At 44.5% G+C, this 18755-nt stretch overlaps 1 protein-coding gene across 1 annotated transcript in view; it reads left to right on the forward strand.

Annotated features, from left to right (window-relative positions):
• Nucleotides 1–18755, forward strand: part of SLC2A2 (solute carrier family 2 member 2) — a 72916-nt gene that overhangs the window by 33540 nt on the left and 20621 nt on the right. The window contains exons 4-8 of the mRNA XM_029616921.1: nt 331–455; nt 1694–1809; nt 6920–7082; nt 9753–9940; nt 10462–10566. Coding sequence (XP_029472781.1) covers nt 331–455; nt 1694–1809; nt 6920–7082; nt 9753–9940; nt 10462–10566 — 697 coding nt within the window. The remainder of the gene's footprint in view (nt 1–330; nt 456–1693; nt 1810–6919; nt 7083–9752; nt 9941–10461; nt 10567–18755) is intronic.

An 18755-nucleotide genomic window follows, 5' to 3' on the forward strand; every position in this document is an offset into this window, starting at 1 on the left:
TTTCCCTATTGCAGTTCCTAAGAAAAGCAAGACTACAAGTCCACGCTTGCAGTTGGTTAAGCCAGGACTGGATCAACCTGTCCTAAAAATCTGGAGCCAGTTGGCAACCCTGTACAGTTGCATGGACTTGAGGCAGTGCATGCAAATATATCACATTTCATTAGGGATATTCCATAACTCCGACTGGTTAAGAGGGGGTGGGGGAGGGGCCTCAGGACTGGTCTGAGCACCGCTAGCTTAGGATATGCATCTAGACAACAGGCAGATTTCTTGAGTGTTATTTTCCTATATATTTAAGATAAGCCTTTATGCTTCTGTTCTTAATTTCAGAATTAAAGCCATGATGGCAGTGAATTCTCTCTCGATTATTAGTGCTCTGTTGATGGGGTTGGCTAAATTTGGACCTTCCCATGCCCTTGTTATTGCTGGTAGATTAATCCTTGGATTTTACTGTGGTATGTATGTAAATTTAAAAAATAAATACTTGTATACTGTGAAATGTTTTAGATTATCCTTGCATTTACTGCAAGGATTCCATAACTTCTTCTCAGTGCAGGTAAATATTGAAGAATGTCTTCCTGGCATCCGTTTAATGTTTTCAATTTCCCGCTATTGCAAGTCTATATGAGGTTTAAAAAAAAAAAAAAACAACCCAAAAAAACAGATAAGGTCGCACTTCTTAGAGACACCATCCTTGTATTTTATTTAAAAAAAAACAACAAAAAACTAAACAAAATGATAACAGGGCAGAGGGCCAGAGTGTAGGGAACAAAAAAAAAATACCAACAAGTAGGAAAAAGCCATGCATTGGACCAATCCAAACCAAGGGCCTGATTCACTAAGGCATCTCACCCATTCTGTGTCTATGGGAAAACACCTTGATGAATCAGGCCCCAGAGCTGGGATTCTCCCACAGTTTTCAGTGGACAACCACTGACATCAGTACAGTGCAAACAGGAGCAGTGGTTGCGCTGCCCAACATGCGTAGGCACTTTATACCCAGAAACACTCCTAAGAAGGACAGCAAAAGAATTAGAAAAAGGTGACATGAGAAATATATTGTCTTATTATCAGAGGAGATTGAAACATTGGTGAGTTCAGTATGGGAATAAAAGTTTATTTTTTTCAGTTTACCTTTTTCTGGCATCGCTCACCAAGGGAGGGGGGAAATGTGGGCGACATGATAAAAGTGTCCACCTGTCATGATGGTGTCCCCACCCCCCCCTGCAGTAAATAATATGGCTGTCTCCCTCTCTGGGGGCTGTGAGCCCAGCACCCCTAGCCCAGGTGGCAGAAGACTCGAGCTGGGGATCAAAAGAGGGACCTTCCACACGGTAGGGCACAGTACTTACCAAGTGAGCCATCCGCAGCTTTCAAACACTAATATCTGTTATGCAAATAAATCAAATCAGAATGAAAAAAGGGCAAAACTTCAGCATTTTTTCCAAGCACCAACTGAAGTATCTAAAAAAAAATGTTTTCCAGCACTGCTGAATTAACTTCAGCTTATTACACCCTTTTTCCTCTACACTGCATAAACTCGGAATTTATTTTAATTCCATCTGTGCACCCACTTTTTTTCTGTTTCTTTTAGGTGTCCGATATTTTGAGTTTATTATTTTGTGCATTGGTTTAATGGCTGCTGGGCTATGTTGTAACACAAAGTGTATACTGTAATTTTTTTTTCTGACAGGGCTTTCATCGGGACTGGTTCCGATGTATATTGGTGAGATATCTCCCACAGCACTTCGAGGGGCTTTAGGAACTCTTCATCAGCTAGCTATAGTCACAGGCATTCTCATCAGCCAGGTAAAACACAAATGCAGTCACTGCATGCTTAAATGTTATAGCACCAAGCAAGATTATAGCCCATGAAACTTTGCCATGGTTTGCATATTATCTTTCAGCTAAAAGGAATGCTTAATAACAGCTGCATACTCCACAGCCAAATGAATAATATATACAGTTTGATAAACGTTGCCTATTTAGAAGAATCGGAAGGGTTACTTATTGACTTTTTTTGCCACAATAAGGCAGAGCTGCTTACCTGTAAAAGATGTTCTCCGAGGACAGCAGGATGTTAGTCCTCACACTTGGGTGACATCATCAGATGGAGTCCCAACAAGGAAAACTTAGTCAAAGTTTCTAAAACTTTGACTAGGGCGTATTGAGCATGCCCAGCATGCCCTACCGTGCAGGACTGGCTATACTCACCACATGGTTGCTTCGAGGGGAATCACAGCATGAGCTGGTATGTTCCTGTGCCCTGCAGCATGCATTGATAGGGACCAATGCCGATGATTTTTTGGCTTCCCTTGATGCTCGACAATCAGTGTCTATCGGTGTGGATCCGTGGTCCCTTGATACAGATGCCAATGGCTCAGACTTCTTTGACCCAAAGAGGTGCTCCATCTTATTGAGTCAAAGCCAACGTCCTTTTGAGGGTCATTTGGGCGCATTTGTGACAACCCCGGATATCATGCGATGCCCCCAGGCAGAGGTCACAGTCATCATGGGAGTTCATAATGGACATGGTCCTTGGGCACCGTGGGCATCGCTTAAACCCAGATGCTAAATCAAACTCTTTGGCAGTGGCCGTTGATGGCCGGTGGGCACCGACTGCACTGCCGCACCAGGGGTAACAATTACGAAAGGAAACTTACTAAAACCATCAAAAACCCTAACTAAGACGCTAAAGGGAGGACTGAGAGGAACCCAGCATTGATCTCTGGTACAGCAACCACTATAGACCACAAAGAAATCACACGGAAAGTTTGCCAAAAATAGGCCAAAAAAAGCCAAGGCTCACTATCCGCGATGCAGCAGCTCTGCAGAAAAGAAAAGACTGGAGAGAGGCCCCACGTGGACTCAAGATATAGGGCATGTTGGGCATGCTCAATGTGCCCAAGTCAAAGTTATAGAAACTTTGACATACGTTTTTCATGCTGGGGCTCCATTTTATGATTGTCACCCATGTGTGAGGACTAGCATCCTGCTTGTTCTCAGAGAAAATACTGTCCGACCATCCCAGTAGAGCCTTTAATTAGAGAAAGAGATCATTTCCTTATTCAGTTTTCAAAATGTATTTTTTTGTGTGTGTACTGAAATTACTGCTCATGAATGGCACCAGATTGATGACACTAGAAGACAAACAGTGCAGCACTGGCAGTTTCAGCGTAAGCTTCAAGAGGCTGCCTTGTTGATAGATGGTATCAGTCTTGTTCTGGGTGGGATTGGAGGTTCAGTTCCAACACTTACATTCTGTCCTTGGTCACTATTCTTTAATTGCCAGTAAAAAAAAAAACCTGTCCCATCAGTCCTGGTGACTTTTAGTGGTGTAGACACCCATCCACTAGGACCTGACTGGAGACTGCCACCTAATTTCACATAGGTCACCACATGGCTTTTACATGGGAATGATTTCCAGTAATGACTGACCTAAGTCAAATTTAAATTTCTGATGGCAAAGCTCTGTTGAACAGCCGGTGAATAACCTCCTGAGAGCCCTGGTACCTCCAGTTCAATTCCTAGAAATGATGGGGAAACATTTCTTGACATTCAAATACCTCAAAGTTATAAACAATGCTTTTCCAGTTGGAATTAAGCTCTAGGACAAGAGTTCATGATATGAGCCTCCCAGGGAGTAGATTCAGGAGTAGCATCGGAAAATAGTTCTTCATGGAAAGGATAGTGGATGCATGGAACAGACTTTCAGGGGAGGCGACGGAAGTAAAAAAAACAATAACGGAATTCCAACAAAGCGCGGGACAATCACAGAGGATTCCTAATTGCAGAAAAGTGAGAGAAAAGCCAGATGCCAACAGATTGCAAGCCCTCTCTGGGGCATGGATCTACCTACTGCATTTGAATTTCAAATTGTCTTGAGCATGGGTTTGGAAATGTGAGTAAATCCAGATTCCAAATCCACATCCAGATCAGCTGGGGGCCTCTGGCATGGTACCAGGACATAAACTTGACAGAGTAGAGAGGTCCTAGGATCTTCATCTGCAATCATAGCCCTTGTTTCTCTTCGTCGAACTAAAGAAAATGGGTCTCTCTCTATCCCTATGCCAATCCACCGCTCTCCGTGTATACTTTCCCTAATAAGAGTACAAATATAATAGATACTATAGCACTGCAGCACCATCAGTGTACTCAGCATTGGACACGATAATCCATATGCCCCTTCCATTAAGTTTTCATGCTAAGTGAATTTTAAATCTGCTTTTAGGGTGGAAGTCGCAGGTTATAAAAACTGTTAAACAGAAAATAGGATCCCATTCATCTGGAATGTGTGTTTCGTGCCACCTTCCTTAGGTCCTGGAGCAAGCAGTTGGGCTCTGCGCATGCGTTTTTGTCAGTCTTTGCACTGTTGACTATCAGAAATTGATTTAACCCATTAAGTTCCCTTTTTTTTTTCTGTAAATCAGAGCACCCCCTCCTCTTCAGGGCCTGGTCAAGTAATCTTCCCCCTACCAAACACACTTTCTCTGGTCACTGCAGTGCTGGTACCCAGTGCATCTTTTAATGCTTGCATAGCCACTCATCCTGGGATTTTAAAAGGCTGCAAGGTAATACAATAGCCCTCAGCAAATGGCATCTTCCGCATCAGTATAACAAGCAGATCTCCAGAGGAATAAAGAACACATGTGCACCCCCCTTGTGGGCGCCGAGCCCGAGGGGAGCCCCGATGGCTTTCCCCGTTCCCTCCGAAATCGGAGCGGCCTTGGAGGGAGCTTTTTTTTTGGATCCCTTTCCCTCCCTTCCCCTAACTAACCCACCCCCCCGGTCCTACCTAAATCCCCCCCCACCCACCCACCTTATTTGATGGAGTTACGCCTGCTGCTAATCACATGGAAATAAGCATCCACAAACAAACAAAACCTTTAACTTTGTGCCTTGCATGTCTGCCAAGGATAGTCAAATACAGATACTGAGTAAAGAAAGGCAACACTAGAGCCTCAAATGCCGCTCCATTCCTGTTAGGAAAAAAAAAAAACTACTCGGATAAAAATCTATTGCTCCATTCCTCAGGCTAATTTTCTTGCTTTTTGGCCTCTGTCATATAAATAGATTTTTATTTTAGTAATTTTTTATATTCCTAAATCTGCCTGTATACATAGTCCTCAGTGCTATTTACTTATTTTAATTTAAAGGGTTATAGCAACATTGTATGGCAATGCACATCATTAGCATTAGAAAATAACTTTTTTTTTTTTACAGTTAGTTGATCCTATATTTCATAGATCGTGTGTGCCAGGAGCTCTCAGTTCTTTCCCCTCAGCAGTCTTTTAAGTACCCTACTGGGCCTTTTGCATACTCAGGACCACAGCAGAACAGGCCCGAGTATGCAAAGACCATCAGATCTTAGCACCTGGATGAAAGGCCATCTTAAACGACCAGGTCAATGTACTAAATGTGCTGACATTCACAAATGTTCTAGCACGCACCAAAATGATGCTATTCTGTTTGAGAAATTTTATTTGCCGTTTTAGTATGTTATTTAGCTATTGCGAAATTCGGTACAACATCTATGCAGAACAATGTAATAAGCTGAATAATTATGTATATCAGATCATTAAAGCAAAGCAAAATTATACATGTTCACGAAGCAAAATTATACATGTTAAAATGTGCAGATGTTAATACGGAGCCATTATGTCAAGGAACATAATTGCACAATGTTAAGTTCCATATTAGGAGCTACCACTCAGGAAAAAGATCTAGGCGTCATAGTGGATAATACATTGAAATCATCGGTTCAGAGTGCTGTGGGGATCAAAAACACAAATAGAATGTTAGGCCTTATTAGGAAGGGAATGATGAATAAAATGGAAAACTTCATAATGCCTCTATATCGCTCCATGGTGAGACCGCACCTTGAGTATTGTGTACAATTCTGGTCGCCGCATCTCAAAAAAGATATAGTTGCAATGGAGAAGGTGCAGAGAAGGGCAACCAAAATGATAAAGGGGATGGAATAGCTCCCTTATGAGGAAAGGCTAACGAGATTGGGGCTGTTCAGCTTGGAGAAGAGACGGCTGAGGGGGGATATGATAGAGGTCTTTAAGATCATGAGAAGTCTAGAACGGGTAAATGTGAATCGGTTATTTAAATTTTTGGATAATAGAAGGACTAGGGGGCACTCTATGAAGTTAGCAAGTAGCACATTTAAAACTAATGTGAGAAAATTCTTTTTCACTCAACACACAATTAAACTCTGGAATTTGTTGCCAGAGGATGTGGTTAGTGCAGTTAGTGTAGCTGTGTTTAAAAAAGGTTTGGATAAATTGACTTAGGGAATAGCCACTGCTATTACTGGCATCAGGAGTATGGGATCTTCGTAGTGTTTTTTGTACTTGCTGGGTGCTTGTAGCCTGGCTTGGCCACTGTTGGAGACAGGATACTGGACTTAATAGACTTTTGGTCTAACCCAGTATGGCAATCTTATGTTCTTATGTTCACCGCCAAGACAGTGCAGTTGATTTTTTTGTGATAATAGCCGTGTTAACACAAGAAATTTAGCAAGCACGGTTTACATTCAAACTCATTTGCATGTGATTAACATGTGATAGCCTATGTTATAACAGCTTTGTACATCAGCTTCCTGGTGTTGAATGTTGCATAAAGCAATGGCAAGCCACTGCAGTATCCCGCCAGGAAAATCAAAGTAACATGGTAGGCCGTGATTGCTAAAGTCTGTCAAAACTAGATACTACCTCCCACTGCCAGGTCTTAATAGGACCCTGCTGTACCAGAACAGGATGCTAGAGGCCAGCTGGAACCTCACATATAAGGAAGGACTTAGTATGGGGGTGTGGGGGTGAGAGTAGTGTTTCACTATAAATAACCTTTGAGTCAGCAGTGCTGCTTCTGCCTGTCTAGGCTTTGCAATTGTAATCTGTACCTGTCATTTCAGATTATTGGTCTAAGCTTTCTGCTGGGGAGTGAACAGTTGTGGCCACTGTTGCTTGCACTGTCTGGAGTGCCTGCCATCCTGCAGATCATTCTGTTGTTCTTCTGTCCAGAGAGCCCGAGGTACCTTTACATTAACCTGGGACAGGAAGAGGCAGCTAGAAAAAGTAAGGCTTCCCCTTCGTTCCACTTTCCATGTATTTATTAAAAATGTAGACACCCTCGGGAATTGTACTGCGGCCTACTCCAGGCTTTGGTGATCCTTTGTAACTGAGACTGGGCAAGAGTGAAAAATGCAGTTCTTTGTTAACCGGCGATCCGGTTGGGTGTTCTGTGGGAACTAAGACAGCAAGACAGAGAGAACCTCTTCTTTGGTGCTGGTTACTATGCATTAATGATTACATTATTAATGAGTAACGATCAATTTAGATTTTAGCCACAACTATCTAATCATGAAAAGCTCTGCACAGTCCACAGTTCGAATTTATTTATTTCATCATAAGGATGACTCGGCTTTCCATGGAATGACACTCTTCAAACAGAGCCTAACCACATAATAACAAACTTATCAACATAGCATAGCATTAACAATAAAATAACAGAATTCATTTTATTACTCTTTCTGGGCTGCAGCTTTCCACGCTAGGCAGCAACGTAAAAAACAAAACAAAACAAAAAAAAAGCAGCATACCAGATCCAAAGGACAATTCAAGGGAGCAGCTGCAATCACCAGTGCTGAATCACTTTGCAATGTACATTAAAATACCAGCGTTCCAGCGATCACAGAAGGTTTATAGTCCTGATGAGGGAACGCACAACTACACTGTAAAATTGGTAGTAAGTACCTAAAGGGGCACAGATTACTAGGTGCAGGGTTACTGGCAGGAAAATAAAGGGCCGGATTTTAAAAGCCCTACACGCTGGGCCTATTTTCAAAGGGGTACATTTTAAGACCTGCACGCGGGCATACATGTGCGTGCGCTACCCGGCACGCACACGTGTACGCCCGATTTTATAACATCTGCGTGCAGGCGCACGCAGATGTTATAAAATCTGGTGTCGGCGCGTGCAAGGGGGTGCACAATTGTGCACCTTGTGCATGCCGAGCCCGCGCCAAGCCCCGCCACCTTCCCCTGTTCCCTACCCCCCCCCCCCCCACCTTCCCTTCCCCTACCTCCCCGGGGAAGGGAAGGGAAGGTGGGGTGGGGGGTATGGAAGTTCCCTCGAGGTTGCTCTGATTTTGGAGCAGCCTGGGAGGGAACGGGGGAAGGCAGCGCGGCTCGGTGCGGGCTCGGCGCGCGCAAGGTGCACAATTGTGCACCCCCTCGCGCGCGCCGACGCCCGATTTTATAATATGCGTGCGCCTGCGCACAGATGTTATAAAATCGGGCGTACACGTGTGCATGCCGGGTAGCGCACGCACACGTGTACGCCCGTGCGCAGATCTTAAAATCCACCCCAAAATGTACCTGTAGGTGTAATTTTCAAAAATCGTTTCCATGCTTAGCACCCAATTTTTTGCATAGAAATGGCTGTTTTAAAATCTCCCTTTTAATGAAATTGAATTATACAAGTAGCAATTGTACCAATCAAGAATCACTATAATATTGCTAATAATTCATGTGACCCTATACAGAGCACTTGTGTTGAAAGCACTTTATACATAAATTAGATAGTTATTACCCATTTACAACTGGAATGATTTTTCCTGCTTTGGAAGCCCTAGTGCACGTTGTTGACGATCTGGACTTTGCAAATCAAGATTTTGTTTAGGTGAATGCCACCTTTCTCCCGCTGTATACTACGTTGCCTCAAGTTTAAAATTCTAGAAGTCATTTTATTACCTTTCCTTTTATTTTTTTTTTTATTTTACAAGTGATAGAATTCAAATGGCAAATCTTTGCCCGGTGGCTCAGTGGGCACAGCTTTGCAATGCCAAGAAGCAGACTGTCCCCGGTTCAATCTTCAAGTCGGGTCTGGGTCGACTAGGACTGGGGATGCTGCGGAGGCAGGATTCACAGCCCCCCAGCAGGGGGAGCTCATGGTCATTCCTTAACAGTGGCACCCAGTGGCCAGATTCAGGGCCTATGATTGCAGGGTTCCCGCAACAATCAGGCTAGGGGAGGTGTAAATGGGGGAGGGGGGTGGCAACCCTCAGATAGTTGCAAATGATCTTAGTTCTAGTTCTGACTGAGCTGGAGACCCAATGGAGCAGGAGAAAACTGCCAGACCAAAAAAAAAAAAAAAAAAAAATTCTGAATGCAAAATAAGTTTTCATGTTGACAGCATGATGGGGGGCTGTTCAATTCCTTTTCCCCAGAACACCCCATTTAGTTGACAGACTTCTAGTTTCTAGAGTGCACCACTGAGTCCATGTGGTGGATGAAACTCATCGCAAACATATATTCACAAAGCTTAATTATGATCTCAATGGCTCAGTTTCAAATGTTGCTTTGTAGTTTTTTTTATTTCTTTTGGAGTAATGAGTTTCCATTTGAATCGTGCTCTTTATTTTCAAGCGTATTGTCTTTCATCTTATGACCCAAAAACATGTGGCAGACTGGTTACTGTTAGTTATATATGCAATGATTAGTACTTTCAAAACCAAGTAATTAAAACCAAGCCAATGCACATATTTTGCAGCACATTTAAACATTTCCCTGATCAGGTTCTGGTGAAACTCAGTAGGGTAAGCCCCGTGGTTGGCCTTCACCCAAGGTTTTAAACCTGATCAGTTCACGTTAACGAAAGTTATCATTTCTCCAAATGAATAGGCTGAACTACCACATCCGAAGCTTTGGGAAGCACTAGAAATGTGCCCGTAACATTCTTTCTAGGTTTGAAGAAACTGAGAGGAAACTACGACTCCACTAGAGACATCGCAGAGATGAAGAAAGAAAGAGAAGAGGCGGCAAGCGACAGGAAAGTCTCCATCTTTCAGCTTCTGAAGTCCTTCAGTTACAGGCAGCCGCTCATCGTGGCGCTGGTCCTTCACATTTCTCAGCAGTTCTCCGGAATCAATGCGGTAAAAACCCGTGCAAAGCTCCCTAAACAAAAACTTCAGCAGCTGCATGTTTCGGCATTCATCACGCAGGTGGAATTATTTGTCTGATGAAAGGCAAGCAGTAATGACAATACAAGGAGGTATTATTTCGATAGTTTTAAAAAACAAATTGTACAGGTAATTCCTTGCAATCAGTTTTAATAATGTTCACAGTCTTAACAAAAGATCTCTGAAAGGTATTCCCCAAAATGTTTGCTAATCAAGAGCTTTGTTTTTGAACTGAGTGAACGTTAGCCTTTTCTTATGAACACTAAGGGAGAGCTAAAGGCCGGCGTGGCCGCAGAGGTCTTCCCTTTGAGAGTATTGAAAGCACATCTCAATGGGCCCATTCCCCCATTCCCTGACTCTTCCCATTGTGTTTGCATGTTTAAAATAGATGTTTGGAATCTTGACTGCAGAAAACGATAACCAGAAACTAAAAAAGCAAACTCAATCCATTTACTGTCCTCCAGTTAACGGTTCATTGCAATCTACCTCCACAGATCTTTTACTACTCCACGAACATTTTTGAAAAAGCTGGGATTGGCAAACCAGTGTACGCAACCATTGGAGTGGGTGTGGTGAACACAGTGTTCACGGTAATCTCAGTAAGTGCACAGCTTTCATTCCAACATTTCTGTTGTCTTCTTTTGTAGAAATAGGGTTGCATTTAATTGTAAATTAAAGAATTCCCTGTAATGAATGTGGAACGAAGCTTTTCAGCAGCTATGACAGATGTCATTTAATAGGTGTATCACGCCTGGGCTTCCTTATTCAACTTTTGAGCCACAAGTACTGAAGAATTTTCCCCATTTTGTGTCAATGGGAAAAATGGATTGTACCTCTGACCCTTTGTCTATTTACTGAAGTACTGTAACTGCAGGTAGGGAAAAGATAACATTTTATTTTTCCCCAGGACCATTATTGATGCTGCTACATATTGTAGGCTTGGCAAAGTTGTTGAGATGGCAATGATGTCACCATATTTCCCTGGAAATCTATGTTTCCCTTAAAACCCATCCATTCACCATTTTAGAAGGCAGTACTTTGCATTTCAGTCCAAACCTGCCATTTGCATAGCAGTAGCGAGTTGTATGCGGATACCCAAAGGGACTGAACGAGCACCAGTTTGAAGCTTGTGAGCCCTGGTACCAGTTGTCAAGGCTTCAACTCTAGCTATTGCACCAGTCATGCATCTTTCATTAGCCCTCATCATTCAGTGACTTTATGAAGTTAGAAGAAAAGTCTATCAATACGAAAAGTGAATCTTTAATTCACTCACCTCACAACTGGGTCATTGAGAGCTGATCATACTGGTTCAGAGCTCCTTAGGAGCGCTCATGAAGGAATGTAAATATCAACAGGGAAAGGCAGAATCCAGGGGTACTGGGGAGATGTTAGGGGGAGGAGCCAAGGGAAGAAACATTTTTTTTTTTAAATAGCTAAAAATTTGACTTGGGGAGTGACGCCAAATATAGAAGAAATATCAGCCTTTAAAATGACATTACACTGAGGTTGCATTGAGAACACATTTAAATGTTTATTTATTTACGTCTCATTTACTTACATTCAGTTTTTATATTTAGCTGTACCCGAGATATTCCTTGACATTTTAAAACAGATGGAAACATACAGTAATCATGTTCTTAAAAAAAAATTAAATGAATGAAAAGGTTCCAGGTTGTTGACGGCATGGTCTGGCAGAAAATCACCACTAGAAAAATAGCAATAGAGAATGAACTGCTAGGTGGATACATCCATGAGAGTAAAGTGAGAGTAAGCATTAAGGTAGACCAGTTTTGATTTTTTTTTTCCCCGAAGATAACCAAGGAGGTGGCCTTTGTGTTGTTGTGTGGAAGCTTATTATGTTGCAATACTAATTTAGCTGATTAGTTTATTAAACTTTATACCATTTGTCTTTGGATAAAATCAATTTGCATGTGCTGCTAGAAGTCCAGTAGGCTCTAAAAACTTATTGGGCATGAGGCATTTCAGCTACTAGAGTGCAAATGTTTAGTTAATAGTTAGTGAATCTTAATCAAAGGATTCTGGCAGGATCTTTTAGGTATATCTGTTTTGTCATGTTCTCAAGGTTTCCATGTTTTCATTGTCTCAACTGCAATATCTTTAATGAATGATTGGCAAGGAGGAGTAAGAAGCAGGTTCATAGAAGCAAAGCAAACGCAAGCTGCAAATGTCTTTTATGCCCTCCAGGACTTAGTGCTATAATTGTAGTCAAAAAGTAGAATCAATTGGCTTAATGTAGATACAAGTGAATGTGCAACAGACTCAGAGGGGGATTGCCCTGTCAGAGGATTGGGTTTCCCCCCCCCCGGTGGGCCAGTCGCTCCCATCATGTGGGGCTGCTGTGGCCCGAAGAGAAACCTGTGTGGCCGCAGCAGAGCCCATCCTGCCACGGCTGGGAGAGAGGCCTGCAAGACCACGCCAGAGCCCATCCAGCCACGGCTGGGAGATAGGCCTGCAAGGCTGCGCAACCTTTACTTCCCCCAACTTTGCAGGAACTGCGCAGTAGCAGTGGCCTCCTTCCACCTCCCTTCCAGCAGTGAGCAGCTGTGCCGCCATCCAACAGCGGCTAAGACAAAGCCCAGAGGAAAGAGGCTGAAAGCTGTAGGTGTGTATGCTTGTGTTTGTGTGTGAGAGAGAACTTCTGTGTGTATGTATGAGACAGTCTGCATGTATGTGTGTGAGAGCCTGCATGTGTGCATGAGAGAACAAGTGAGCCTGTATGTGCGTGTCCAAGCCTGCATGTATATGAGAGCGACAGAGCCTGCATGTGTGTGTGAAATCCTGCGTGTGTATAAGAGAGTGAGAGAGCCTGCTTATGTGTGAGAAAGTGCCTATGTATGAGAGAGCGAGAGAGCCTGCATGTGTCTGTGAGAATCTGTGTGTATATGAGAACGAGAGAGACTGCGTGGGTGTGTGAGAGCAAGAGAACCTGTGTATGTGACAGCATATATGTGAGTGAGAGAAAGCCTGTGTGTGTGACAGCATGTGTGTGTGGGGGGGGGCGGGCAGAGAGAGAATAAAGATTGTGAGGATCACCTTCCCCAATCCACAACAATCTGTGGATGACTGGAAATCAAAAGATCCCAGAAAGGGAAAGCTGGAGATTTTTCATTCTAATATTTTAAATTTTGGGGGGTCATTTCATGTGTCTGCTGTTTGAAATATTTGGTGTTTGGGAAATATCAGAAAAAATGTGAGTCATTTTAATTACTGGATGTTCACTGACTGTTGCCTGCTTGACATATTTATTCTTTTTATGAGTAATATTATGAATGATGTTTTATATTTCTTGACTTTATTGCTTAATATTGTTGTGGGAATGCTGGAGGATGTCCCATTTCTGGGAGATTGTGTACCCTTCGGCCACGACACGACCACAGAGGAGCTCCGGGAAGCGCCGAGGCAGGTGAAGAGTGTCCAAGCACAGGCTGAAGATGTAGAACCCTGGCCTCTGCTGAGCCTGATCACATCAAAGAGACCCAGCAACGCAATGTTGGTCTCTGGGGTAGCCTTCCAGCCACTCGATAGCCCTTTCGAACCTGCCGAATGGAACAGCAAATGCGACAGGACGGACAGAGGCTGAAGGGCGAAGACATCAGACGAAGACGAAGACTCAGGATACGTGGTGATACACACGAAGAGTCAGGATACTTGAGGGTTGAGACGAAGACTTGAAGGTTGAGACGAGACTCAGGATACTTAAAGAATTGACATGAAGACTTGAAGAACTGAGACGGACTCAGGTTGCTTGAAGAACTGCGACGGACTCAGGTTTCTTGAAGAGAAGGACACCAAAAGCGTCACAAAGATACTTGAAGAACTCTGAATAGGTACTGCCACACCACGCGACCTACTCAGCCAATCAAGGCTGGTCGCGGACCACGCTGATGGTTCCCATCTCAGGTTACTCGGAGGTTCCACAACAAAGACTCTGACGAGGCCTACACCGAGGCGCGTCCTCCACATTTAGTTACGGCAAGGCATGGACCACGCTATCACGATACAGGTTATGCAGAGTTCATTCATATGGACAAGGCAAACGCACGAGGCTCTGAAGACCCGGAGAGGATACAGGAAAAGGAGAAGGGCCTCAGAATCCCAGGGTCTCGGAGTAAAAGGCTCAGCGCGAAGCTTGAGTGAACTCGGCGTGTGGAACCTGAAGCTCGGCGGATTAAAAGCCGGAATCTTCTGGAGGCTTACAGTGCCGATGCAGATGACATCTGTATAAAGGAAGCTGAGGACGAGAAGACATCCAAAGGACAATACATCAGGAACATCAGGATCTGGACGAACAAGACACAGGATCCGACAAGAGACCTTGACGAAGACGAAGACATGGAATTCCAACATGGAACAGAGTGCCAACGAGAAGCAGGATGGAAGAGAAGTCCTAGGGAGGACTGGCTCCTTGCGAAGGCAATGAAGCAATGAAGACAGGCCCTTTTTATAGGGCTGAAGAGGAGGCTCCCACGATGACATCAAAGAAGAACCTCTCCCACGCTGGTCCTTTAAAAGATGAAAAGAGGCGCGGCCCCCACGCCTAAGGAGATGGACGGCAGGACACTGGAGAGCGGCATCCCTGCCGCTGAGCGCAGGAGCAGAGCTAGAGCGCAAACCTCGGTCTAGCGATGTTGGAGGCGGCTCCCCGCCACAGAAGATGGACCGAGGGCGGCTCCAGCCGCAAGGAAATAACGGCGACAGCTTCTGGGCCGTGAAGAGGAGCTTCCAGGCGGCCTCCTGACTGCAAGAGGAAGAACGGTGATAGCGGCTCCAGCCGTGCAGAGGTCGGCCTCCAGGCCAAAAAAAAAAAAGGAGGAAAAAGAGGTGAGAGGCTGCCCCGTAGCTCCCGCTACAGGCAGAATCATAACAAATATTTTATGAGGAATGATGCTGTTTCTGTTTTTTCATTGTTGCACTGCATAATACAGTCAGGCTTACTGTGGTTTCCAGAGCATGGGTGTGAGTGAGCCAGTGAATGTGTGTGAGTGAGCCAGTGAATGTGTGTGTGAGCCAGTGAATGTGTGTGAGTGAGCCAGTGAATGTGTGTGAGAGCCAGTGAATGTGTGTGAGTGAGCCAGTGAATGTGTGTGAGAGCCAGTGAATGTGTGTGAGTGAGCCAGTGAATGTGTGTGAGAGCCAGTGAATGTGTGTGAGTGAGCCAGTGAATGTGTGTGAGTGAGCCAGTGAATGTGTGTGAGAGCCAGGGTCTGTGAATCAGCCAGCATGTATGTGAGAGAATAATATAAAGGAGTTTGTGTAAGAATGAACATGTATGTTAGAAAGGGTGTATATATGAGAGTGAGGAGAAAGTTTGTGCACACCTCCTATCCCTGACTAATCCATGACAATCTCAGGGTGACTGGAGTCTAAAGTTCCCAGGTATGGAGTGCAGGGGATTTTTTTTTTAGCATTAATTTTAATTATTGGGTGTTATTTGATGTCTACTGTTTTGAAATATTGTATTGATGTTTGGAAAATTTTAAAAACAACGTCATATGTTTTTGATCATTGGATGTTCTATTCATCAGATGCTTTGAAATATTTGTTCTTTTTATGAGTCTGGTTTTACTATTGTGATTGATGGTTTAGATATCTTGATTTTATTGTTTGATGTTTAATGAGGAATGGTGATGTTTCTGTTTTTCCAGAGTCTGTCTTGTTAAGTTTTTGTCTGCATGTTTCTAGTTATACTTTATTGACTCTTTATTTTGTATTTGGTTCTGCATGTATGACTGAGGTGAGGTATTCTGCTAGCATGTATTTTCTGTGTCAGGCTCTTAAGCTTGGCTTGTTCTGTTTTCCTAATATTAGGTGTATTGGTGTTTTAGGACCTGGTGTAATATTTGCTGTGTTGAGTGCTGACAGTTAGTGCTGTTTTTGTATGGGAAGTTTACTATATTGTAATTTGGTTTAGTTAAAGCTTTCTGACAGCCGACATGTTTTACAATAGTCCCAATAAAATATGGCTGCAGGTGTCTTTTTTTTTTTTCAGTTTTCTGGTTGGTACCACAGCGGTGCTTGTAAATAATATACATATTATAAATGATATTTTTACCTTAGAACACAGAAGATTCTTTTTCATGTAAAATCTTTTATTATAAATGCATATTTTTAAATTATTTGTGAGAAGGTTGGGGCTAGGAGTGTGTGCAAGGCTGCAAGGTTTGTCTGTGATACCTAATACCCTTGCACCAGTCCTGTCTGCATTGGCTCCACAAGAGCAAGCAGGAGTCCATCTGGAGCTGTACTACTTTGGGTTAGTGGCTCTCCCTAGTCTCGGCCAGGGCTTTTCTCTTCCTAAAAGCCCAGGGAACAGTATGGATTCCTTCTGCCCCCACCCCCGGAGTCGGTAGGAAGAGCACAGCCTGGGAACCATAAAAGCACAGTGTATAGACTACAGTCAATGGGAATGCACTAGAGTGGTGGGAGGGTTGTGGAGGAGGCAAACTACAGGCACAGGAAGGAAGGGGGCAAGCCAGGAGGAAGTGCCTGTGCAGTGTTGGGGAGGCTTCTGTCTGAGGTGACTGAACTGAGCTCTGAGAGAAGCAGCCGACTCTGGGACCATCGGTTCTCAACCGGTGTGTCGCGACACACCAGTGTCTTGCCAGTCACCGGCAGGTGTGTCGCGGCTCCCGGTGTTCCACTGCCCCGCTTGTGCATCCCTTCTCCCCAGGGGCGGAGCTGAAGAATGGAGAGACGCTGCGCGCCACCGCTGGAGGCCAGGCCGGCAGGGCCGAAGAGTAGAGAGACCTGCGCACTGCCGCCGGCGGGGCCGAAGAATGGTGAGACGCTGCGCTCTGCCGCCGGCGACTGAAGAGATCTGTGTGCCGCCATCGGCGGGGCCGAAGAATGGTGAGATGCTGTGCGCCGCTGCCAGTGGCTGAAGAGCGGAGAGACCCTGCACACCACCGGAGGTCAGGCCAGAGGCGGCTGAGAAGCGGAGGCCAGGCTTATTGGTCCAAACAATGAGAAGAGGCTCCATATGAGCTTGTGTGTGTGTGTTAGAATGGGTGCATGAGTGTGTATGTGTAAGGTAGAATGGGTGCCTGGGTGCATGAGTGAGAGCTTGTTTGTGTGTGTGGTAGAATGGGTACCTGGGTGCATAAGTGGGAGCTTTGTGTGTGTGTGTGTGTGGTAGAATCGGTGCCTGGGTGCGTGAATGGCAGCTTTGTGTGTGTGTGGTAGAATGGGTGCCTGGGTGTGTGAGTGGCAGCTTTGTGTGTGTGTGTTAGAATGCATTCCTGGGTACGTGAGTGGCAGATTTGTGTATGTGTGTGTGTGTGTGTGTGTGTGTGTGTGGTAGAATGGGTGCCTGGGTGATAGAATGGGTGCCTGGGTTCATGAGTGAGAGCTTGTGTGTGTGTGGGGGGGGGGGGGGGGGGGTACAATGGGTGCATGAGTGGCAGTGTGTGTGGTTGTAAGTGACAGAGCAGGGAGGTGACTGGTGTGTGAGAGAGACAGAGACTGGTCAGGGAGGTGACTGGTGTGTGTGTGTGTGTGTGTGTGTCTGTGTGTGTGTGTCTGTGTGTGTGAGAGAGAGAGACAGAGACTGGTCAGGGAGGTGACTGGTGTGTATGTGTGTGTGTGTGAGAGAGAGACAGAGACTGGTCAGGGAGGTGACTGGTGTGTATGTGTGTGTGTGTGAGAGAGAGACAGAGACTGGTCAGGGAGGTGTCTGGTGTGTGTGTGTGTGTGAGAGAGAAACAGAGACTGGTCAGGGAGGTGACTGGTGTGTGTGTGTGTGTGTGTGTGTGTGTGTGAGAGAGAGAGAAACAGAGACTGGTCAGGGAGGTGACTGGTGTGTGTGTGTGTGAGGAAGAGATACTAGTTAGGGAAGTTACTGGTCTGTGTGAGACAGAGACTGGTTGTGACTGGTTGTGGGCCCTAAGGAAGAGGACTGTGAGGACAGAGCTTCAGCAGCCCTTGCTGCTTCTGGTGAGTGCTATTGGTCTGCAAGGGAAAGGAGTAGGAGAGTTGCTGGAGAGTAAAGGCAGCTTTTTAAGTTTATTTTTCTTGATTGACTTCCATTTTAATTATTGGGTATTATGTGACGTGTCTGCTGTTTTGAAATATTTTATTGATATTTGGACAATTTTTAATAATGTTTATGAGTTTTTAATTGTTGGATGTTATTCTGTTCATCAGCCGTTTTGTAACATTTATTAGTATAGTTTTACAATTATTTCTAAGTGGGGATCTATCTATAGCAGCTTGGCTTGTTCTGTTTTCCTAATAGGGGGTGTATTAGTGTTTAGGGCCTGGTTAAATATTTGTAGTCGTAAATTATTCTCTTTTCCTAAGGAGGGGTATTGTGCTTGCCAGTAAAGAGAGTTTGTTTTGCTTTTACTGAGATGTCATCAGATCCAGAATATCTTTTTTTGTATGGTGAGCTGTACGGGGTAATGCCCTGGTTATGCTCTGCACCCATTTTTGGGAGTCAGGGGGGTTCCTGAGGATGCAGAATGTATATTTACATTTAGCCCTGTGACGGTCACATTTTCAGTGTGTCACGCGTGTGAGAACCATCTGTCAGGTGTGTCCTGGCTGAAAAAAGGTTGAGAACCACTGTCCTAGAGAATGGGACTGGGAAAGGGAGGGGCTGCTGCAGAATAGGGAAGGGTTAGCAGCAAGCAAGAACTTTACACTATAATGCAGTAGTGCTGAACTGGGGGCACTCACTGTGTGAGCACATAAGCAACAGCAGCACATTAGCATGTCAGAGAGAGTGTGTGTGTGTGTGTGTGTGTGTGTGTCAGAGAGATTGAGAGCG

The sequence above is a fragment of the Rhinatrema bivittatum genome, chromosome 9 (assembly GCF_901001135.1).
Source record: "Rhinatrema bivittatum chromosome 9, aRhiBiv1.1, whole genome shotgun sequence".
NCBI classification, from domain to species: Eukaryota; Metazoa; Chordata; class Amphibia; order Gymnophiona; family Rhinatrematidae; genus Rhinatrema; species Rhinatrema bivittatum.